Below are 25,498 nucleotides of genomic sequence, written 5' to 3'. Positions count from 1 at the left end.
AGTAAGACACTGTGTCTTGTCAAACTGAAGAGACATTTGCTACAAGAAGAAAAGGATGAGAGAACAAACAGTGTTGTAGACATTCATCACCTTACTTCAAGCGCAGCTGAGGGATGCTCAGACTGAGCATGCTGTAAGAACCTACGTAGGATACAGCAGAATATATTAATTCAGCAAAACAGTTCTTGTGACCTTCTTACTGCAAATATCAGTAGTTTTGAAGCCATCTACGTCTTTTAAATGCACTGTATGCATTTAATGCATTGTATACATTATTTCACCCCTTTCCTCTTATTGCTTGATTCTCCCCCCTTTAGAGCTATGCCCCTGCTTTGTAAAATAAAGACGTATCCATTCCATATTGAGAAAATGGGTCTGATGAATCGCAAAACCCACATAATTTAGCACATCATCTCTCAATACAGCTTTTCAGTCTAATTTAATGCATTATTGAGGATAACACATTCATTAAAACAGTTGCCAGCAAACTGTTCCTTTAGATTGTTTCATGGAAGCACTAGTCAGATAGAAATAAAACACCACATGCTAATGATATGCAAAAAGGACAAAAAACAATTGAGTTTTGATACATTGGTATTGAGATGTTAATATGATTTTTTTTTTAATGAGTACTGCCATACAGGCTTTTATATGGTAAATATCAAGCATCACAAAACCGATGTTTCTTTTCAGCAAACTTACAACATATAATAAAAATTAAAAAAAAAAAAAAAAACGCATGGCAAAATTATCAAGGCTGTTCAGCAAGGCTGAATTAATGAGCACAGAATTACTATTTATTGTTTCTGTATTGCCACTTCTCTGTTAGTGAGCATTTAAGTAGAAGATATTTGGATCCAGAGTTTGTTCCTGGTTTCTGGTGGAGTGAACTACAGTATCACATCCCCTCAAAAGCTAGAAAATCCTGAATTCTAGTGGTGTGGCTCAAATGAATACCTAATATCTTCCATTGTAGCCAAGCACGAGCAAGTACTGTTGGTCTCTGAATAGGACCAAATTTGCAACGCACCGTTAAAACTTCTCCACTAATTCTCTCCAACTCTTGTACAAGTTTCATTGTTGCCTAGTGAAATACAGGATAACATCCAGTATAGTTTAACTAAAATACATCAGCAGCAATAGACACACACCAGAAAAAATATTTATAATGCTTATAATAACGTTTTATTAAAGCTACTGCCTTAAAGTCTTAAAAATTTTCATAAAAAATAACAAACCAAATTATCTGCTCTTTCATGGCTCCTTTGTGTGTAACAGTCTGAACATAATTTAAGACGGGCAAACCAGATTACATCCTTACTCAGGTGAGATTCCAATGGTTTAAATACAGACCTCCATACCACCTGTCTCCACTGCTGCAGGTGCAGAAGGGAGAAAGTTTGGTTGGGACAGCCCTTTAGTAGTCTAACATTAATCTGTGGCTTTGCTACTTTTCAACCTTTTAAGCTCTGCTCAGATTCCAGCAGTCTTGGAGCATTCTGGTTTTTGTGCCAGGAAGCCACAATCAGCTAGATCATAGGACTGCAAAGGTAAACTTTAAACCCCTGGGGCCACCACTTACTAGAATATGTAGCCCCTTCATTCTTTTTATATTTATGTTTTAGATAATTAATTGAACCATCTAAGTAACAAGAGAAAAAACAGATCTATTTACTTGTCTGTTTTCCTTTTGAACTAAATCTGCTTTACTCTAGAGTTATTTTGGGGGGGGGGTAATCATTTGACTAATACGTACTTTACTTTTTTCAACGTTCTGTCAAAAAGAGATATCTAAGAAGTTCTTTTCAGCTGAGATAAAAGGGAGAAAAATCAATTCTGAATATCATTATCTAAAACATCCCAAGGCAGAGGATAGCTATTAATACCTCCATTAGTCCAGTAAACCCCTGAACTATTTATTATTTTAGGCAAATAAGACATACAACTATTGACTGTAGTGGAAACTTGTACTATAACAAAGCATGAGCTCTTCTTTGTATTTCTATATTTTAACACATATACGCTGTCCAAAAGAAAAAAAAAAACTGCTTTCATTGTAGTCTCCAGGGAAGGAGTTCATCTGGTCTAATGCAGATGTCTAGAAATCAATTATTCACTCCAAGTTCATTGGCAGACAGTGGAAAGGAAGACAGACTTTCAGAGCATGGTTTACCACATTGTAAAATAGATGTTTGCAATTTGATCAGATGAATTGCTTCCTAAAAAGTCTACTTCTCTGTAATGACTATAAAGACAGAATAGGACAAGTAACTTAAATGTAGATGTCTACACTGTAGATGTTTAAATTTAGCTGAGATTAATCCATCCAAGGCACTTACAGATTCAGCTTAATAAAGTAGAAAAGACTAATACATGATGTCATGCAAAGTATATATTTCATGACTTCACAGCAGCTATTAAGTGTGCATTTTTTTAAAAATGGTACTACAATAATTCAGGATTAAAAACATGGAGTGAGATATCAGTAACTTAAACTTTCTAACAGTTTTCATCTAAAATCCCTCTATAGTCAATAGAGATAGGTATTTTCCCAAAATGACTTGTTTCATCTTAAAATTATCATTGAAATTACTTGGAAACAATCTCCCACTGGAGACTGATACCTCTCCTCAACAGTACAGAGGGAATCCACTTCACTCTATATGAAACTGTAGTTTAAACTAAGTAATTGACTTTTAGATGGCTAATCTTAGAGGAGATTAATCCCATCCATGTTATATAAAGATAACGGTTCTTTATATCGGAGGAAACATGGTTTAAGTAAAGAGAATACAGCCACTGCAAAACTGCTGTTAGGTATTTGTATAGGTATTTCCTGCTGTTCAAAACATTTCAATAAATTATTATTAGTTTTACATACAATTTAGCAGTTTAACACATCTGATGAATATACTGAACAATATTTTGTTTTGCTTTCTGGAACGGGTATATAAAAAGACATTTAAATTCTACTGGAATTCATTCCTTTGGGAACCATGCAGTAGGACTACATTCAGAGTATTTTAATTCTAGTAATAATAATCATTTTCCATAGTGGTTTGAATTAACAGACCAATACACTTAACTAAACACCAGTGGAACTTCTTTATCTTGCTCTGTGTAGATCCAAATTAGTAGATCCATTTTTCTGCAAGAGAAAAAAGATTGGTCAGAAATGCCAAGCAAATCAGTATTCTCTAAATGTCACATGAAGAAACTTTAGGGCAATTTAATTGTTCAGATTTTTTTTTTTCTTTTAAAGATTTATAACTGTCACAATGCCTTACGAATTTTTTAACCTGATTAATTGGAAAATTCACTATTCCCATCAAACATTGCAATAACTTAATAGCATTATATATTCTAACAAAACAATTTGACTAATATAATTTTACTTAACATAATGCTATCTCAGAAGAAGTACATCATTGAACACTAATTTATCAGAATGTTTCATCTAGGTTTCCATTTGTTTCTATTCAATACAGAGGTCCTAATTTATAGTATTATGAATTAATAATTGCCATGAGTAGGGAAGACTTAAAATCCTGCAACTCCTAGAAAAACTAATGAAAACAGCTTCATTCTTTACTGCCTTGCATGTTTGTTTACTCACTATGCTCTGCACAAGGGTAAGAATGCTACTTGCTGTAAAATATTTTCATTATGATTTAATAGATTTTGTAAATGCTTTTCATTGGTCAGAATGACTACATGAGGTGAAAAGACTTCAGAATCCTGGCTTAATCATTTAAACATAACAACCTGATTCTCACATGGCCTTGGATCATATTCCTGTGACTTTCAGGGCAAGAATCAGTTGCGTCACTATACACAGTGACTGCACAGGTAGGTGTCTACCGTGAGAACTTAGAGATCTCACTCACAGATACAGAAAAAATCATATGTCTAGAGCCTGGAGTTGGATATCATCCTGAGCAACTCAGTCTTACTGAGGGTAATATTTTGAAAAGGTTTAAGTACACATATATAAGCAAAAGCAATAGCTGTGTAGCAATATATTCAAGTTATTGGAATGAAGTTCTACAGCTTTTTTTCTTTTGTTCAATATAATACATCTTCCATCTTACCTCTAACTTTGGAATAGCAAGGCTCACAGTGCACAGTTTGTCTGTAAATCCAAATGCTGTCTCCTGCTTTCAGATCTTCCAGTGGTCTTTTGCATACTTCACACTTCAACACACAAGTAAAAGTAACAATAAAAATTAAAACCCTTCTCTAATACTCATTCTCAGCATGCTGTCTTCTAGGATGCTAACATTCCCAGATCAGAATAGGGGTTATGAGTACTGCAGTATCATCAAATCTGATGAAAGAGTGGTTTTCATCAACACTAAATCTAAAAATCTAATCTTTAGACTCCTGAAAGTAAGATATCTAAGTCTGAACTTGTTCCCTAGGTTCTCTTTATAGTCAGCAACTCCTCCTGCCCTGACGCTTCCTAATTTCTCTGTCTTAGCTTAGAAATGTATTCTAAGATGAACCACCCTTTGGAGATCATTTTTTGTTTTCATTGAGTAAAGGAAGCACAATCAATCAGACTTAAACATCCAACTAAGAGTAAATGTTCTCATCTGAAGGAATCTAAACCTGCTTATTTCAAAATGTTTTACAGTACTTTATCTTATCCATTAAATATGTCCCCCATAATTGCTGAATTTAGGCAGTGCTTTAATAAATTTGTGAAAAAGCAAACTTTTGAGATAAAGGAGTATCTCCCATGCTTCAGACACAAAAATACACAGAGATCACAAGAAAACTCTACAATGGATCAAGGTGCAAACTTAAGTCATTCAGTCTATAGACCAGAATCTTGACCTCCAGATCATCCTTTTTTTCTAGTCCAATAAGAGAATGGCAAATTCTGGTGTCTTTAGGTATTTTATCCATTGATATGTGAATATTAACATTGCTTTTACAGTGCCCTTCAGTAACCAAATTGTCAGCTACCCCAGAAAGGCCTTTCCATAATTTTCACGATGGCCATCTATTCAGCTAATTTTGGATTGAAAATCTTTGTTAAAATAAAAAATTAACAGTTCTACCCAGGATATCCCTTTGCAGCTAAATGAATAAAGAATTTGCATGATGTCAGTCAGTGCTATGGGTTTAAAGACATTTTGTTCTATCGGACCCAGGATTCAACAGATCCAGATAACACACAGTTGCCTTATATTACACATGCTTACTAGGGCTAGCATGACATTGAAACTGAGCACTCAATATTGATAAGTGTAACAGAGCACTAGAGAACATTTTCCTTTTTCTTTCCAGTTTTACAGAAGAACTATGGATTTTTTTCTATATCTTTTCTAAATAAGTTGTTATATTAAGGTACCTAAACTATTCAAAACAGTCTGCTCTTTCTTCTCTCTCACTTCATGTTTTCTTGTATAAACCACCAAAATGATGGGAATGTTTTCAAAGCTTTGATCACCGAGCTTAACTAGTATTTTTATATAGAGAATACACTCTACAATGCAGATGATTCACTCACTGAGCTTTTGGTATATAGCTTTCAAGGGAAACAAAGACCTTATACTCCTGTCAAACTACATGCAACTCTCTAATGGATACAAGGGATTTGTAAGGAGCTAAATGAATATTAATGATGAGGTATTGCAGTACTTAGCTAAGTACATAGCCACAAGCAAGCATGAACCACAGAGCTACATTAGCTGTTTAATTTTTTGTAAATGCTTCCATAAATAGGTAGTGACTAAGTTAAGTTTTTCTGGCTAAACGAGTTGCCATTTGGGTATAAGTAGCAAAAAGAATACCATTTACAAATTAAAGTTCAATATTTAAAAAATAATTCAGCCAATACCAAAATGCTCCTAACTGTGTTAGAAAAGCCCTTTCTTCTTTATGTGGGCTGATCCATTTAAAAGAAAGGAATCAAACCAGAGTTTGTTTTTACTTGTAATAATGCATTTGAGGAAATATTACATAGTGATTGTCACGGAAGAAAATTACATGTCTAGTGCTCACAGAGCCCAGAAAATCCATATGAGACAAAAAGCATACACAGCTTCATAGATGTTAAGTACCACCTTACTGCTGTGTTCTGGTTTGGATTACTTTCATGCAATAACTAGGTAAAAGAACTGCTGTCAGAAGCAAAAGTGTAAGCTATGCAAGACTGGGCTGAAAATGAGTTATGCTAATGAGGCAGTTTTGCTTAGTATCGTTTGCCAGAACAATGAACTTTGTGCATGAAGATACAAGGAGAATCAAGACAAGCGGGGCAGCAAGAAAACACAGACTACAGAGCAGAGCTCTGGTAGGTGAACCCTGAGAAAAGATACAGTTTTGGACTGAGCGCAACTTAGACTTTGGTGTTAAAAGCAAAAATTTGTCTCCTGTTCTTTCATTCTTACTGGAAATAGGAGACAAGACTTTCTACGTAACTTTTAATAAACAAGACTGAAATAAAGACTTACCCAACTTCAATATCATTTTATTAGTACAACAGAAACAATTCATAGGACCCAAATTTTAACCAGTTCTTTAACCCTGAGGGATAAAATGATTTCATCTCTGTTGCCTTAAATACCTCTTACTAATGATTTTGAATATAGCTCCTTCATAAGTCATGATTTTAGGTGTAACTTAATATAGAACAAAACACTTTTATATAAATAAGTGGAACAAAATTTTATAATATAAAGAAAGTGTAAGTAGTATATGCCAAATATATCACCCTGGAAGTGAACATAACTGAAGGCTTATAAAAGTGTAGGAGATTCAGGATACGTGTCACCACATCCTTTATCCTCTTTGCGGTTGCAAGAGGAGAGAGAGAGAAAGAGACAGAGAGAGAGAGAAAAGGGGGAGGGGGGAGAGAGAGAGGGAAAAAGAGAGAGGAGGAGGGAGAGGGGGAGAGGGAGGTAGAGAGAGAGAAAAGATATGGTATTACCTAGATTAATCTTCCCCTCCAGTGTGCAAGCCTTCCTCTTCTCCCAGGTGCAGAAGGCCTAATTCTCTTATTATATGTGTAATATAATGTAGATATTACATTTAAATTATATTTCTTAGTAGCAGGTTTAATCTTACCTTGAAGCAAGTTGAATGACAGCAAATTTGCAAGGCATCTAAGACCATTTTGGCATCTATGCCCAAGGGCTTCCTGCAGTATGTACATATATCTTTTCCAATTATACTCCTGTGTATATAATATAACATCAGCTGTCAGAAAAAAAAAGCTACCACTGAAATCTCAAGGAGAACATTGGTTACCTTAGTGTATTACATGGGAAAGACAGTATACAGTACAATGGTCATAAATGGAAGCATGTCACATGTATATTCCCTCCACTCTAGTTGACAGGCATAATATATATGCTCCTGTGACAGGCAAATTGATGAATGTAATTGTCAAGTAGCAAAAATACCTTGATAAAAAGAACGGTCTTCTTTGGTGAACTGAATGATTTCAAACAGTAATGAGACTGTATTAAATTGCTGAATGTATAGGAGCACGTACATAAAATGGGGGTGAAGTGGAATGTAATGATTAGAACGTTTTAATCACAAAAGCAAATTGGTAGTTGAATTTGAACTGCCATCATGTGATCAATCTGGTACAGAATTCTCCTCTGTGTTGCAGAGGTGGCTGCAAGCATTTTTTATTTTCTGTACTGCAGACAAAAATCCTACTTTCATGGCAATTATAATGAACATATGAAATGTATAAAACTGTCCGCTTGCTATTCATAACAATAATAATCTTTTCTTTTTATCTTCCCAGTTCTTTTTGCACCCTCATGTGATATTGATCTATGCTTTCTCTAGACGCAACTACTGGTGTTGTTTTTGCACTGTAAAATTAACTGATCTTGCTTCTTTCCACACATTGATAAACTATTGTATTCATATTTTAATCATTCCCAGAGTTCCTTTTACATACTTTAGAAAAGATAAGTTTTTATGATTCTGTATATTTTCAAATAATGAAAATATCCATATTATCTGAATTGAAAACGGTGAGGACAGTTAAAAACTTTCTTTGTCCAAGCAGTAAGATATTACTGATTTGAGCAAATATCCTTCTTATATTTAGGAATATCTTAACTTATGTGAAAAAATAAAGCTTTTAACAGCATTATCATGCCAACTTATTCATCCATATCTATACTTAAATTTGATCATCACAGACACTATTTTCACACAGGAAGGAAATTTTAGAGTAAGCAGCTACCAAAGGTAGCATTGCAAAGCTACAGAATCACACAGCCAACTCTATTGCTTAAGGCATTGGCCATTGTTTCGACAGATATTTTAAATGTCACCTGTGACAAGCCAAATGTAAGATTAGGCTGCAGAATTACGGTAATGGATGGTCTGATGGCAAGATCCCACTGAAAGGGAGCTCTTTATGAAAAGCTCTCTGACTAGCCTGGTGGTGACTTCCACCACTCTCTTTGTCTAAACACTTATAAGCTTATGCAAAATGTCTATGCCTTTTGATACTGTACAGCATTATTAATGTGTACTTACTGATCAGAAGTAGAGTAAACAGTTTTGATAGTATTTCCAGTTATATTTTCTTCATAGGCACCATGTGATGATTTGCTGTGAGGCAGTCACGGTATAATAATTATTAAACAGCACTTTTTATTTTTAAAGGTTTCACTACACTGATGATAATTTGCAAATTAAATGTAACACATATTTATAAATACACTGAGTGATGAGGTTTTTTGTCTCTTATTTTCATGACTGTCAAGAAAAAGATATCAAAGGCTATTCAGTGTGTGATTTGTGTTTACTGCAGTAACTGTGTTGTTCCTTATACACATAGTAGGAAGGAATATGCTGAATTTAACTACCAGGGAAGTTAAATCTTTTTTTAACAGTCCCTGTTCTGGTTGCTTAACTGTCAGTTTTGTTTGGCATGGAAGGGATGAGCAAGTATGTGACAGCTGTGGAAGCCATCTTGCCATACATGTTTTGAACAGTTCTAAGTTGATTTAATTATCCTATTTCTCCAGAAATGCATAAGGTATATGGTAACCATTACACATTTCATATCACTGTGGAATGATATTTAGCAATGCTACTAATATTTTTTTTATAATCATGTGTATTTGCAGAACATGCCTTTTTTCACGGAGAGTGTAATAGAGTTCCCTACAACTGATAACATGTATGTGTGAGCAGCCCAGATACATTCCATATATCTGTCTTCTGTAATGAATATGTCTTATTTGATTTCTATGCAACACCAGAAATGTATTAAAACTGCACAGTTAGTGAGAAGTTTAAATAATAAATGCTCTTATATGTTTTGTAAAACATAGCAGTATGTTTATTATTTAATAACAATGTAACGAGCCTGGATTTGCTCATCACAGTTGAGCACCCAGTGCTTCATGTACATTGCAGGCAATATGAAAGTAAGCTTCCTAAGTAGGAAAGCAAACTGAAGTTAACTGATTTCCTTAGTTTCGCCCTGGCCAAGCTAGATACATGTGCAAAACACGTCACTGTATGGAGGATATTGGCAGATGCAACTAAAGTGCCTAAAGTTTCTTAATGCAAACAAAAGTGGCATAGTAATATCAACTCTGTATTCCTAAAATGTACTGGCCTCTCTGATCTTCTTTCTGTTGTTAAACTTACTTCTCTCAAATCTTCTCTTTAACTCACTGTATTTAGCTGCAGAATCTGATCCTGGGACATGTTGATATTGCAAATCATCTAGCTACATCAAGGTTGAGAATGGCAACGTGTGTACTGTGCATGGCATACTCATGGATATCTGGTGCAGCATGCCTGAAAATAACACTGTATATCTCAAGCTTGTATCTTCAGAATCGCTGTATAAAAAGTTGTATAGAGAAAAATAGTTGAGGTATCTCTCCAGTACCTATTTTCCTCAAATGTCCTTGTGTACACACCAGTGTCCCTTGGATTTGAGTAGCTGGCTGAAGTATTAAAGCTGAAATACACACAAACATGAATAACTGCATCTTTAAAAAAAATAATTGTACTATATAGAACAAAAAGCTACGAAACCATAGCAAAAATATCTTCTAACCATCAGTTACCAGCCTTACCCACCCAAAGTATGAGAAAGCTCAGAACCATATCAAATAAACGCAGAGTGTGACACCTTGACAAGACAATAAGTTAACACTGAGCCACAATGCAGCCTGAAAACTCCCTACCTGACCAAGTCTTTTCTTTCAGTCTCTATCACCCACTTCTTTACTTGCTATAGCGTGACTTGTTTCTACAGCAAAACTTTTTTTTTCCCCAATAGTATTAAATTAGTACTTGTGAAAAGTAACAGAATCACAGCCCTATACTTTAAAGTTCTCCAGTTTATGCTGGTGGGTATATTTGTATCAGAAACGTCAATTAACTTTAACTGACCCCTAGTTTCCTCAAAGTGTCCACTGAGGCTTTCATCTGTACACTAATGCTTCAGTGATTGAAAGCATTCTGCACTTTCTTGGTAGTATTCTGTACTGTTAGATTCATACTCTATTGGAAAAGAGAATTTAAAATAACAAGATAGAGCAGAACAGATCCAGAGATCTCGAGAACTGTAACATGGATCATAATGTTTTATTCTTGGTTTTAGTACATTTTAGTTTCAACTGAGAAATAAGATGAGTTTGTTTCTTGCTTTGATGTACTACAGTGATGGTTTTATTAGAAATGATCAGCTGAACAGATACATAGACTGTTATTTCAAAAAAAAAGGTTGATTCAAACAGAAGAAACCCTGTCTCCTGCAGTTTTCTTTGCCACAAACATGGCATGCTACCAAATATAAAAATAAACCTTGTAAGACAAATTATAGGATTTAAGTAATAAGAGCTAATAATTTTCTTGATGATATTACAAAGCAGCTCAAACAAAGGCTGCTTTTCTTTGGTTTTGCCAAAAGTTATATTCTGAAACAGTTTGATGATTATAAGCCTTAACTCTGGATGTTTGGCCTGCGGTTTGATTTATTTCAGTGAGCTTGCCAAGGTCTGAAGCTTCACTAAATGAACCTTGCTCACTGCCGGTCACTGTTTTATATGCATGGCATGTTGCATGAAGCAGCACCCTCTATTGTGCTTGAGTCGTAATCTGGAAGGCCTCCTTTCAGAGCTAAGAAAAACTCATTCACTGTACATGTGCAGTATTTGCTTCTCTGGTCAGACTGTCAAGTGGGATTGCTAGAATTAAAATACTTTATACTAAAAATAGCAGAAGTATTTATGTATTTAAATAGCTAAGTTCTTCCTCATCATTTAAATATACAACTAAATGAAAGACTCCAAAAAATACCACGCGAATTCTATCTGAAAACATAATACTAGCTTTGCTTTAATTAACCAAATTGGGTCCTAGTGTCTCCAAATACTATGAATCCTAGTAGCAGTGACTCGTATTTCTTTGATATATTAAGGGCTGAGTTCACAAAATATCTAGATAAGCACAAAAATACTTTTATGGATCTTGTCACCAGGCATTTTCATTCACTAAAAGATTACAGGTTTCAGTTATTACTTATCATTATCAAAATATATGCAGCTATATTGCACATTTTATAAATAATTCAGAATTCTTACTCAAGCTATGCCAATTCTGTTTGTTTGTATTAGGAATAAACATTGTCAGGTACCACACTAAACAACTATGACTCTTAATATTTGGTAAATCTCAGAGAGAACTATGAATTGAGTCTCACCCCTTTTTACTTTGGGCACCAGCAGGCTTTATTTCAGTGCGATCACCAAGGTCCTGATCTCTGTGAAAGTGAGAAATACCTCAAAATTCATCAAATCATGTGATTCTATTTAAACATGTTTAATAGGTTGAATTATTTATGTTAAAGAAGAAAAAATTATATGCATTTCACAAGGAAGATTCCTGACTACATTGAATATGTATCACAATTGTTTCATATAATAAGTTTTTAGTTATTTATGAAGTAAGAGTTATCAGTTCAAACCTCAATATTTTTCAGTTGCTCTCCAGTAAATATGCAACATTACAAAGGAATGACAAGATACTCAAAAATGTTCATGGGATCATAGGATAATTTAGGTCAGAAGGGACGTCAGGAGGTCTCTAGGCCAACCTCCTGCTCAAAGAAGGTGTAGCTCTGAGGTCAGACCAGGTGGCTCAGGGCTTTGTCCAGTTGGGTCTTGAAAACTTCTAAGGACGCAGACTACACAAACTCTCTGGGCAACCTGCTCCACTGCCTGACTGTCCTCATGGGGAAAAGTTTCTCCTTATATCCAGTCTGAATATCACCTGTTTCAACTTAGGCCCATTGTCTCTCACCCTCCCGCCACACGTCACTGTGACAAGCCTGGCTCCGTCTCCTTGCTGACTCCCCACAGCAGTCCCTTCTCCAGGCTGAACCAGCCCGGGTCCCTCAGCCTCTCCTTACAGGGCAAGTGCTCTAGCCCCAGCCATCCTGGTGAAACGTGCCCCAGTTTATTAATGTCTTTCTTGTAGTGGGGGGGGAGGGGACAAAACTGGATGCAGCATTAATGATGTGGTCTCACAAGTGCTGAGTAAAGGGGATAATCACTTCCCTCGATCAGCTGCCTGTGTGTGTGTTCATACACCCCTGATGCTGCTGGCCATCTTTGCTGCCAGAGTGCACTGCTGGCTCACATTCAGCTCGCTGTCTCCCAGCGCCCCCAGGGCCTTTTCCACAGAGCTGCTCCCCACCCCATCAGCCCCTAGACTGTATCGCTGCAAGGGGGTCTTCCCTACCCAGGGGCAGGACTTTGCTTTTGCCCTTACTGAACTTTTCAAGCCCTCCTGCCCAGTCCTCCTGCCTGTCTAGGTCCTTCTGAATGGCAGCTCTGCCCTTGAGCATCTCAACTGGTTCTCCCAGTTTATAAATCTACTTTGCTAAATCTAACACAGATATCTGGTGGACTTGAAAGGTATTAGCATTTTAGCACCTCAGCTAAGCATGCTTTCTTCCATCACACTAGATCAAACTATTTGATACTTACATAGTACTTCTACTATTAATGTGGTACTATTATAGCACTGTAGTAGTATGGGTTTCAGACTCTAGCAATTGTTTATAGAAATTTTTCCACTGTTACATTGGTTAATGTGATAGCTAGACATCAGTATACCTGCTAAAGTTTATGGAGTATAAAACCAAAAAGAAATCATTGTGATAATCTAGTCTAATTTGCAAAACCAAGCCATAGTACTTTTCTTTATAAATTCCTGTTTGAAATGGAGTATACTTTTTAGATAAAGATGCAATGTTGAAAAAAGAACCAAATTAAATAAGATAGGAAACTGTTCGTAAGTTTTTTAAACTTATTCCAATAGATAATTAATCTTGCCATTAACAATAATACTTTGGGTGTGATTTGCTTTAGGAATCTAAAGTTAGGCAACCCATCTAATCAGACATCTTGTCTCCTTCCAAAGTGAAAAAGAGACAGAGACATTAACAGAGATTTACCTCAAGCGTTCTGGACATCTGTAAATGGAACTACACAATTGCAATGGTGCAAAAAGGGATGAAAAGATCTAAATGGACTGTGGCTTTACCATTACAGCTTGATAACATCATTTCATTCAGTACAGGCACCTGTATCATGAGCTATAGAAGTAGTTGCCAAACTGTGAAGTGCCTTTATTTGCTTTGTCTGTATATCCAGACTAGATTCCTCTTACAAATGCTGTTATCTAGGGCTCTATACAGTCTCTAGGACCATATGACTGCTTTTATACTAGTAAACAAATCCACTGGCTGTGAAAAAGCTGATTCTATATTAACTGATCTGTAATTAAAAATAATAGTGTTATTCACTGAAAAAACGTTTAAGATAAAAAAGGACAAACTGGTTCTCATTTGAAAATGAAGAATGACACTAAGAAAAAAGAGGACATTTTTTTCAATGATCCATTTTTATGGCACTCCTCTTCTGTATTTAAAGGAAAGTTCTAGTTTAATGGGACATTTCACATGAATTTATAGAACTTTGATAGTCATGCACTGACTATTTAGAGTTTCAGTAAGAAAAAATTACTTTCTTCCACAACAAATTATTTCTATTTACTAGCATTTATTAAATGAGGAGTTTAAAAAAGTTAAGATTCTATGGCTTAAATCAAATCAAAGTATTAACTTTGACTCTCCTAATTATCTTTACAGAATTGAACCTATTCATACCAAGATATAACTAACTACAAACATTTTTAAAGTGTGTAGGAGAAGATTATGACAGTCTTGCCTCTCATTTTTCTGAGCAGCAGTGTTTATTTCAGTAAGCTCCTCAAAGTCTTTTCCTCTGAAAGAAACCAACAAAATAAAAGTTTTATAATATTCCCCCTAGCTGGGAAGAGGTAAAGTGTAGTAAAAATAAAGAAATACATTTATGCATACATTTTAGAGGAAAAAAGTGAATTATTGGATAAGTTTATGTTCAGAGTCTTCAAACATTTATGTTATTGACCATCATAGGAAAATATGTTTACATTTTTCCACCAGCAAGGTAAAGTTCTGTAAAATTAAAAAAAAATTATCTATTACAGCTAAGAAAATAAAAAGAGTTTGTGTGTTTAATCATACTAATGCCATAGTTTAAGATTCTTCTTTGCAAGTGAAGATACTGAAGGAAAAATATGAACTTTCCAAAGAATTCAGTATTAATTCACAGGCTCCAAGCTTAATACTTGTGTCCATCTTTAGTTTTCAAAAAGATGTTTTTTATTTAGACTAAAAAACTTCTATTTCTTAAGATAATATCTAAAAACATGTAGTTATTCACATCATTTTTGTTTCTGGAATAACAAAAAATTATCCCTGTGTGTCATCATAGTTAACAATTAAAGCATTGATTATGTCTATCCCTATACTAAAAATGTAAGCATCCAAAGAGTCACAAAGGGAAATTGCTTTTGTATATATTCATTCAATTTATACCATTACATTTTAATTTACTGTGGACCTAAAGCTTCAATACTGATCATTGCTTACAAATAAAAATGTTTTTAAATAACTTGAAATTAATCTGAAATTTAAACTATGTTACATATAAATAAAGCAGAGTTATAGTTTACATATAGAGAAACATTTTCTGCTTTAGAAATAAGCTTAAACTAGTGGTTAGATTTTCTTCTGGATTTTTTTTCAATTTGACTTTAAATTATTCAATAAATTAGAGCATGGAATGACATACAGAAAGCACTGTAACTAGTGTAAAAAGAGAACTTCTCTTTAGGCAGAGGTAGGGAGAAAAAGCAAAAGACTAAGTTAGCTCTGACTTAGTTTAGACTTACTCAATAAGGTTGTTCCCTGAGGATCAAGAAAATCTTAGTCTGACTTTCACTTTTGCTGCTTTGCATGTTTTAGCCCAGCTACGAAATTGATAACCTAGATGGCCACATCAATCCATAGTAGGCTTATTTATCTTAAAACTCCAGATGTCTCTTAAATTTCAGTAGTGTCTCAAAGTCTTGGATTCTGTCCTAATAAATTTCTCTGTGAATTAAAATGAGCAAAAAATCGTATTCAAGAACCTACAGTTTAGTGCTAAATGTGTTTATCTATATATGTGTATACATATGTGTGTGTATATATATATATATGTAAGACTGTCTACTATAAAATAGATCATTATATCTTGGCAGTATTTACTTGCTGCTAAGATTTATAACATCTTCAAGAAATTTCTGTAGAATTTCAGTGTTAAGTGTGACAAACATTACATAGTTGTTCCTAGCACAGTACCCTGGCAGCTCCCCCTTTGCTTACTCTGAAGGGTTGCTTACAGACCACTAGAAACTTGGCCTGAACACACTGAACTGATGTGCTGTTCTAAAATATAAGTGCTGCCCTTTATGAACCACTGTTCTTGCTTACTGAAATGCTTTGTGTCACTTTGTCAGGGCAACACTTATCATCCATGATTTCTTCAATATTTTACTTAATGCCCCCTTTGTAAATATATTAAAATATTTCAGTGGTAGTTTTATTGAGGAAGCATGTATGGAAGTTTGCCATAGATATCACTTGTTCAGCTGAGAGTGCACATGCCAATTAATTCATCCTTATTTTTGTGTTCACACTAATAGATTCCGTATAAGGAACACTACTTTTTAATCCTGAAAAGATTTTACAGATTTGCAACATTACCCTTCCTGAAATTCACATAGCTACAAACTACCAACTGCCTTAGAAAAGCAGGGCCTGAGACGCTTGCAAGACTTACTCCATGTCACTTGGGAAAGAAGTTGGATTCACTTTGATGAGGTTATCAAGACCTTGGCTCCTTTAGAGATAGAACAAAAACCAGATCCAATCACAGTTAGTATAGCCAGCTGTCAATTAGCCAAATTAAATAGTTACTTAAAAAGAAATAGTAATCGAAATATTCTTTTGGAAGGTTGAAATTAAACTGATGAAAAGTTCAACGTACACATCATTTTAGTAATTCAAAGATATTCATAAAATAGATGCAGCCACATGCACTCATATGCACGTATGCACATACTCTTGCTGGAACAAAGACATCAAATTACGTTTTAGAAACAACAAGCTATACCTAATGCTTGTGTCAAAAAGGATAATTCCTGCTGAGCACATAACATGGACAACTTCAAAGAGTGCTGTCCTTTAATACACAATGAGGTAAAAAGAGTCTTTACCAGAACCAAAGTAGTACAATCAGTCAAATATTCCCAATATGGTCTAGAGGGATTTCTTACATGAAAAGTAATTACAGACTAATGTTTCCTGGCTAAATCAGCCAAGAAGTCCCTTAGTCTATTTGGTAGGCTGTCTGGACCACCTCCTTCCCAATTAAATTCTCACTTCTGACAAGAAATTTCAGGTTTAAACTGAGGAACACTGAGAACTGGTTACATCCACATGTTATGAACAGCTAAAAAAAGAGATAACATGTAATTTACTATTATTATCTGATGTTAAGAAAAAAAATTATTATTCCCCAAATTAGATTTTGTTGGTTAATTAATTTTCTGTTTCTTCAATATAATAGCATTAGACATAGAATATGATGGCCTAATTTTAGTGTAATATGTCCATTCAAAAAAGAATAGAAATGTAAATCAAAGTGTTTTACACTCTTCAAATGGAACATTTAGTAGTATCAAATCAAAATACGGAGGTTTGCTTTGACTGCCTTTGACTTTCCCTTCAAAAAATTTCTGTGTCAACATGCTTCGGTAAACATTTTATTTCAGTGAAAATGCATTTTCCAACTGAAAACTGTTATATTGAAAAAAATGCAGCAATTTTACCTAAAAAGCAGCCCTGGTTTTGCCTGCATATATCTGGATTACCACCTACCATTCTTAACTTGCAAAAGAAATTAATAATTGACTGAAAATTTTAAGAAATTTTTTCTTAAAAAGAAGGCAATGAGAAAACAGTGAGTCTATGATGGTCTGACAGTGCTCCCTTGTAGGGCCCATTTTGTAACCTCGTAGTCAATAATGCTGCATATGTCTCATTACTGACATTTCATTCTGAACAGTTCTGTCATGAAACAACATCTTAGTGAAAGATAAAGACAGAGCTTTGGAAGATGTCTTCTTGTCATGTTTGTCAGCTTTGGGAGTCTCTGATGAGATTATCAAGATCTTTGTTTCTTTAAGAAGGAAACAAAACCAGTTCAATGCAAGGGGAGACCAATGAAGTATCAATTAACTAAATTACATTTTAGTCATTAATAAATGAGTAATCTACATATTATATAGCACTGCAGATTCTCTTTACATTTTTCAGTTTTTCTCCAGAACTGAGAGTAATCAGGTTATCCAAGACTCTCAGCTGTCATTTATGAATTGGAAGGCAGATTGCCTCCTCAGTGTTTGAAGGTAGCAATAATAAAATGACTAGTTAAATGATGAATAAAGTCTTCAGATAGTTACTTTATTCACCTATATTTTTACAAATTTTTATTAAGAAAAGCATCCCGCTATTCATGCATCTGGCTTGAGTAAAACACAGATGATTATTCTTGTCTCCTGCATCCCTCCATGTTCTCACAAGCATTTAAAATATGCTTCTCAAGTCTACTGTAAAGCCTACTGAAGCCTTGCAATTGCAGCTATATCAATTATAATCTTTATGTATTATGTGACCCTCACATATATATCTGCCTCAGTATTGCATATTCACCCAAAACACAGAAGGCAGTAGATTTTGGACTCCTGTTCATTCTGGCCACTCTCATGGAATTATCTGCTCTTTGCTCAGCAGGGTTCTCTATCAGTAGCCTTTCTGCATACTTCTGCTGACTTTCACAGCATGGAGCAACAGAAAGCCTGCGGCATTAGCAAATCCATGCCTTGCAGGTTGCTGGAGTAAATGAGCCCCGGTCCAAAGCTCCTATGTTCCATTTTCAAAATAATACAGGCATTTAGGGAACCAAATTACAATTGGCTTTTTATGAAACATAGTTCAGTAGAGTAGATGGATACATTTGAAAATTTTACTAATTTTACTAAATATCCACATAAAATGTTGTATTTACTTTGTTACAATTTTCAGTATAGTATTCTTTTTATACATCCTGGAGGTTCTTCTTTTCAAAACAGACCTCCAAAAGACCAGACTAGAACTTTTTGGTATTAATCTTTGTGAGAACCGTTAAAATATCTCTGTGTTTCTCTATCAGATGCTACAGGATTGAATTAATAATACTCCAGAAATTGATTGTAGATCACTGGGAAGTTTTACCACTTAAATACTTTTTCCTATTGCAGATAATATTTTTCTGTTACCAGAGAAGGAAGAAAGTGCATCAAGATAGCAGGAAATATTCTGGATTTAAAACTCCCCTCTTTTTAAATTTTTATATGTATTTTAACACTCTTCCCAAGTAACTTCAGTTTTGCTTTACCTTAAATTGTTCTGCTCACTTTTGCACAGAGATTTCAAAGAAAAGTAGACGAGTTCTCTGAAATAGTTCATCCTTTACCTATTGCCTATCTGGAAATCATGAACAAAAAAACAGATTCATAGACATCTTTCAATAATTTAAGAATCATTCCTTCAGAAATGTGTTTACTGGCCCATATTAATACTTGGTATAACTCAAGGGACAGATGAACTTGTCTCATTCTGTAAACTTTAAATCATCATGACTTAGCAGCCAACAGCATTTTTTACTTCTGTGTACATGACTTTCAATACTTTGAGTATCAGAAAGCATTGACTGGCTTGTGAGGAAGATTTTATTTCCTGTTCAAAGGGATGCTAACAAAAGCAATAAAAGTGTAGGTTGCATGTGCACACCCTGTCAACTAGCAGCCTGATTTATAGAACACTAACACTGAACAGCCCTAATAAGTGAACAAAAACAGTTGTAGCTGCAGCTTTCAGTATAAAAATGCATGCTGAGTTGCTTTTCTGACTGACTGACCTGTTCAACTATATATTATGGTTCCTAAGGAACACCACTTCTTCTGTAAAACATAACCCTCAGGAGATATTAATTGACTGCACTTGTAACACTCCTGTAACTTTCACCCTCATTAAACATCTGCTTGACATGACTACAGCAAGTAATCAGGGCTGCCACCTTGCATGTTCTTCTTGAAGTAGCTGGCTAGTTCAAGGGACAGGTTATAAGATATGCAGCTTTTGGCTTCTGATTCAAGTACAGCTCAGATTATTAACAGTGAAAAGTTTGAAAGCCGTTATCTATAGAAGGATATAGTATAAAGTAGGGCAAACTGCAGGACTTGGTGGATAAGTCAGAATTTATCTGATCAGGTACAAGATACAGCTTTTGTGAGTTTTTTAAATCTCTAGTTGTTGGTAGCAAAGCTACATTTACTTTAGCAACAGTACACAGCAGCCATCAGTGCTGATATCACCACATAACCCAGTCTCTCATTCAAAATAAGACTAGATGTACAATACAGCTTCTAAATAGAATCTCAGTTTAGGTTCCATTTGAGAGTTGTTTATATGCTAAAAATCAGCAGTACAATTCACACCTTTTCTAATACTTCTGAAAGAGAAGTCAAGTATTAAAGAGGGGAAGAGACTGATGTATGCATTCATACTTAAAGAAGCTCCTTTAATATTAGAATACAGATGTAGTGAAAGGACATTCATTGTGGAGCAGTTTTTCTAGTTGCTGGTATAACTGTCATTTGGAAAAATAAAGTATTTTAGTGTCCAAGGCCAGTAGAATTGAATTCTTTAAATTTGAAAACCATTTTTTAACTATAGGTGATGGAAAAAAGCAAGCAGCATAAAAATTCTGGGGATATGCAAAGGAATTTAGACTAACTTGGGGAAATACCTTTCACATATAGTAGGTGGTTGTGTAATGGATGCTGACATTTTTCATAGGTCATTCAAAGGTATGCCACCTCCAGACATAATCTGTTCAGAGACAGCCATTACATCACTGTGGACATTATGCCTGGGATGAGTATTTTTAGAAATGGATGAGAATAAGGCAGGTCAAACAGCCTGCTAGGAGGAGTATACATTGTTTGCTGGCAAATTCAAGAAGATGAAACATTTTAACACAACCTCAAGACATGACTGGAATTTTTAGCAGTACCTAACTCATAATAATGAATATATCCTTTTTTATTTTCTGTATATATACATATTATATATATAAAAAACAACTGAACAACAGTACAGAGGCTTTTCTTATTGCATTTTGTACAAAAGAATCTGTTTAAATCCAGTATATCCAAAATGAATGAATTTATTATAAAATAAAAGCATTAAGCCTTAGATCTTTAGCCAGCGATGTGCGTGTTATTATCACTGAAGTATGAAAACCAATTTTATTGATACAGTTATTTTTCCTTTTTTAAGTGACCACACCCAGTGAAAAAGTCTATTTCTACCTTTAACATCCCATCCCAGAAAAATGCTTAAAATAACACTATGAATCTACAAGAAATTCCTGCTTTGAGGGGCAGAAAGACTTATGTTCAGTTGGGCCATTGTGGGCCTTATGCTATAAACTTCCTAACCATGAGTTTTGATGCTCCTGCCTGCTATTTTGCCTCCAGCTCCTTGTGTAAAACAGGATTAGAAACTTGACAGCTAATGAAGACAGCCCAGCAGAAGAAAAGGCTAGCAAAGAAGATAAGTAAAGTATTTTTGAAAAAGTTGTCAAGGCAGGCTGCATGCAAAATTAATGGCTTAGTTTAATCAGAAAGTCCTGTTCTGCCACAGCTTGGACTTCTCTGGCTCACAGACACAAACAGGGAAATTATTCAGTGCTTGTGTGACAACCTCTCTAGAAATGAGCTAATTTCTGAAAGCTTAGTATCTCTGACCCTGAATCAATATCAGCAAAACTTCCTTCATTTACAGAACAATTCTGTTTGGGGTTATTTCATTTTATTAATTTATTTAATGCCTTTTTGGATTTAACACAAAAAAAGACATAATAAACATATGCAGTAACCTTTAAAGGTGTCATAATGAAATATGATGTAAGCAAGTATGAAAACTTGCCTTTTATATTCTGTATTAAAAACTCAGTGAAACTCAGTTGTGTACATTTTGCTTTGACTTTCAGTCTGCATTTGATTTCTAACTCAGTTCACTTGAGAAAAACCCTAATACTTTCCAGTCCTTCTGCTCTGTCAGTTATATCTGCAAGTCTCACGCATTTCAGTGGATAATAGTCCTGTAATTCTGCTTTAACTGGTGACAAGTCAGATCACCATCAAAAAAGGAAAACACAAATGAATCCCATCCAGACATTCAAGCACAGCTAATACACTTTTGGGCTTGAAAACATTCAGATAAAGCTTTAAATGTCATAGAAACAGGAAATATGTGAAACATGCCTACAAAAACAGCTAGAGGGAAGTCATTGGTTGCTTGATAAAAGCAATGAAAACCTTTCTAGTGTTCATATTTGCAAATTCTAAAGACAATGAATAAAACAATCAGCAAAAAAGATTTTTAGAAGTTCGATCACATTATTCTGATTGTCCAGCTGGAGCCAAATTGCAGTTGATCTTGCACATGTGTGATGGGAAAGAGCATGAGAAGAGAAATTTAAAAAGTGTCTTTTCCCTTTCATTTTAAATAGAGCCCAGTCATGCTCTTGAACTATGCATCTCTGAGCACAAAACTTTTCCTTAGGCTATTCAGAGAAGGCAGGTGAGTATGTGGACACAGTTCCCAGCTCATCTCAGCTAATGCTTATTTAAGTTGTAAAAGTCTTGCCGAGGCCAATTCTAGTTCCAGATGTCCCTAAGTCCTGCAGGCATTTTTGCTTTCTTACCTAAAATTCCACCATCACTCTTTGCTGATACACGGACTGTTCATATAATATCAAAGTCACCAATACTGTAGGTGGTGTTTTTGGACCAGAAACTGAAGGACCACGGTAATTTTAGAAGACGTGCTGTAATGTCTTTAATCAGTGGGACACTTTATGTCAAATCTCAGGATACTCCGTGAGCCTTTATATCTACCTATTCTGTCATCATAAAGCAAACGAGATAGATATATCCAATAAGTCATACATAACAGTTATTATAAATCTCAATCTTTTTTCTGATTCAAAGCCCTGAGCAGGATTACAAAAACTGATGAGGTGATCCCCTGTTTCTAAGAAGGTAATGCTACTGGCAGAAGAGTTGTATAGAGCTTGAGCTCTGTACAGAGCTTGCATTCAAGTTAATGGTAGCTACGTTATATGGCTTCCTATGAATTCATGGGAATTCATCAATACTGTATCTTGTCACCATCATTGTTGATACCATTCTCAGCTGACTGTTGAATACGCTAGAGAAAACAGCTGTCCAAGGAATTTAAACACCATTCTACTTCAAGACCTGTGGATGATACTGCTCTGACAGCTTCTCTGGTGAATCGCTACTACTGATGGCAAGCCAAACTGAGCAAGAAGTAATATGCATTCATCTGGATATCAGTTCCAGACAAAATTAGGAATCTGCCCATAATTATCAAGCAGCTTCCATCTCTAGACTCAGCATTGACTCTTCTAAATGTAATACCAAACAAGTAGCATCTCTTGTTGTCCTTTCTTCAGTGATCTTTCCCAGTCCACCTCCTACAAAACGTTCTGATGAACAGCTTCATCCTCTGACATGATTGAATATGCAAAGGCCACACTAATGTAGTCTGGCTAAAACTGTAGGGCATTTCTGACCTAGTAATGTCAGCACAGAAAAGGACAGTTTAAAGCTACAGAAACAACACAGATTGCCAACTGGACCTTCCAAATCTGAAACAAAAGAATTCATCTAGAATATATTAAGTATTTTAGACATCACAGTTAACAAAGTTTAACATCACAGGCCTGTCTGAGTTTTGATTTGCTATCTGTGGCTGCTTTACTGTCCTTATATCAGACTTTGTCATGTATAAATGAGAAAGAATAAAGAAGTTCTTTGAGAAAAGAGTGGCATTTATTCCTAGGCAGGGTGCATTTCCTTCCACACCACCATGCTCCACTAATCAGTGCCAAAAGCTCTCATTTAGACCTTCATCAATAATAGCCAAGGATGAGAGAACAGAAGAGCTCTGCAGTCAACTGTGAAAACCAATTTATACTCTGCCAAAACCACAGTGTAATGCTTAGCCCAGAGGATTTCAGAGTTAAATACAGAGGAAGAAGCTGTTGATCAGAATGTTTTGCAGGAGGTGGACTGGGAAAGATCACTGAAGAAAGGATAACAACTTACTCAGTTTTGCTTGGAGGATATGTATGACCCTGTAAACACTGTTTTAACTTTTCAGTTAGGAATAATGGGCTTGGATCTCTTCACAATAGCTCTTCAACAGTAAGTCATTTATATCAACATGCAGAAGAGCTGTAAACCAGGACTCCATTGAGAGCCAAATCTGTCAAAACTGGAAGGCAAAAGGTCTCTGTCACTAGAAAGTAAATTAATATTTTCGCCTTCTGCCAAAGTGCAAAAATGTATCATCAAAAATGAATGCATTAATTTGTTCTATGAAAAAAATATCTAGAAACTTTTAAGCTACTTTTCCTAACCAAATTTTAGCCAAATTTTAGCCAAATTTTAGTCATTTTAGCCAAAGCCAGATATGGCTGCAGTTCTGACCATTAAGTTATGACTATGCCAAATCAGTTCTGTTTTAGTATCTTTGTTTCCAACACTTTTTGAGTTACACAGGTGTCCTCCAGAACATTTTAGAGGTCTGCTGAATCATTATATAGTCTATAAAAAGTGAAGATAGATCAGGAAGATATCACAATGGAAAAGTCACACAGGAATACTGGGTATGGGATTCATGCCTTCTAATTTTGGTCATCTAAACTTTAGTCCAACCTGAGGTAATTTTCTAGGGAGCTTCTCTATCTAAGGAGAGAGACAGACAACTTCAAAGAACCACTGATCCAGCTTATTTTACATATCTATCTTAAGATGAAACAATGCACCTTCTGGGGATACTGGAGAACATTTAAACTAAATGCCTAACTTTTAGAAGACTGAAGTGAAATTAATCCCTCCTTCTGTGAAAAACATTTGGGGTGCCTTAACACAGTAGGAAGTTTAAAACGAAACAAATGAAAGTTTCTTATATGTAATAATAAGGAAGGGATTCAGGCCAGAAATGGATAAAATAAAGTTAGCAAAAGCAGAAAAAAAGAAAACAAGAGGTAAAAGAAGAAATTTAAGGAAAATACTGAAATTCTCTGTAGGTAAGTCAGATGGAGCATAATTAAAGTTTTGTTACTGGTATAATTTTGTTGGTTAGAAGGGAGCACTTTTTAGTCTAAACAATTACACAGCTTCAACTCTTTGAGTAAATAAGGCAATATTTTATACTACATTTTATACCCTTTCATATTCCCTACTCTTTTGCTATAGGGGTAACAGTTATATCGGTACATCCAACAGCGAAGAAGAGAATCCTTCTTTAGCCATGCTAATACAGTTAATACAATTTTTGAGTATCACCATGTCCTTAAGACTAGTATAGCCACTGAACTTTTAGGTTGTCCTTTATTATCCCACCTTCCACATATTTACTTAGCTTTAGGTCCTGTCAGTAAAATGTTGATTGTTAAACAATTTACATGAATGAAGTTCTCTTTCCAAATTGTTCCAAGATACCATTGCTTTACTTAGCAAAAAAAAAAAAAAAAAAAAAAAAGGTGACAGGCAGAAGAAAAAAGATTTCACTCAACAGCTATTTCACAGTAAAGCATCACTGCAGATACGATTACTCAGATGCAGTTTTAATCCTGTTGCTTCAGAGGTCACAGTGATCTAAAGTTTGTTTTATCCTCCTTAAAAATCACCAGCCTATCTTGGAAAGTTCAGTCTTCCTACAAACACACCATAGAAAACAGATCAAAAAGAGGTTTTGCATAGGACTATGCCTGGTACAGCTCCAGCTAAACTTTCTGCTGCACTTCTCTAAGGCAAAATCCAGAACTTCCCTAGTTTTGAAGAGATGAGACAGTACACATGAATCTGAGGAATAAGCACAGAAATAGAGACATTCAAGTTCTGCAGA

The 25,498-nt window shown here is 35.1% G+C and overlaps 1 protein-coding gene across 2 annotated transcripts in view; it reads right to left on the bottom strand.

Annotated features, from left to right (window-relative positions):
• Positions 1-385: 385 nt before the first annotated feature.
• Positions 386-25,498, bottom strand: part of SCEL (sciellin) — a 52,571-nt gene continuing 27,458 nt past the window's right edge. The window contains exons 9-13 of one of the 2 annotated variants that reach the window (XM_013951289.2): positions 9,893-9,964; positions 8,521-8,595; positions 7,078-7,186; positions 4,092-4,194; positions 386-3,148 (exon numbers count right to left, since the gene is read on the bottom strand). In XM_013951289.2, coding sequence (XP_013806743.1) covers positions 3,132-3,148; positions 4,092-4,194; positions 7,078-7,186; positions 8,521-8,595; positions 9,893-9,964 — 376 coding nt within the window. In that variant the 3' untranslated portion in view covers positions 386-3,131. The remainder of the gene's footprint in view (positions 3,149-4,091; positions 4,195-7,077; positions 7,187-8,520; positions 8,596-9,892; positions 9,965-25,498) is intronic. The other variant, XM_013951291.2, reaches the window with a different exon arrangement.

Source organism: Apteryx mantelli, chromosome 1, assembly GCF_036417845.1.
Source record: "Apteryx mantelli isolate bAptMan1 chromosome 1, bAptMan1.hap1, whole genome shotgun sequence".
Taxonomy (NCBI): domain Eukaryota; kingdom Metazoa; phylum Chordata; class Aves; order Apterygiformes; family Apterygidae; genus Apteryx; species Apteryx mantelli.
This window is presented reverse-complemented; position numbering and strand designations above follow the sequence as displayed.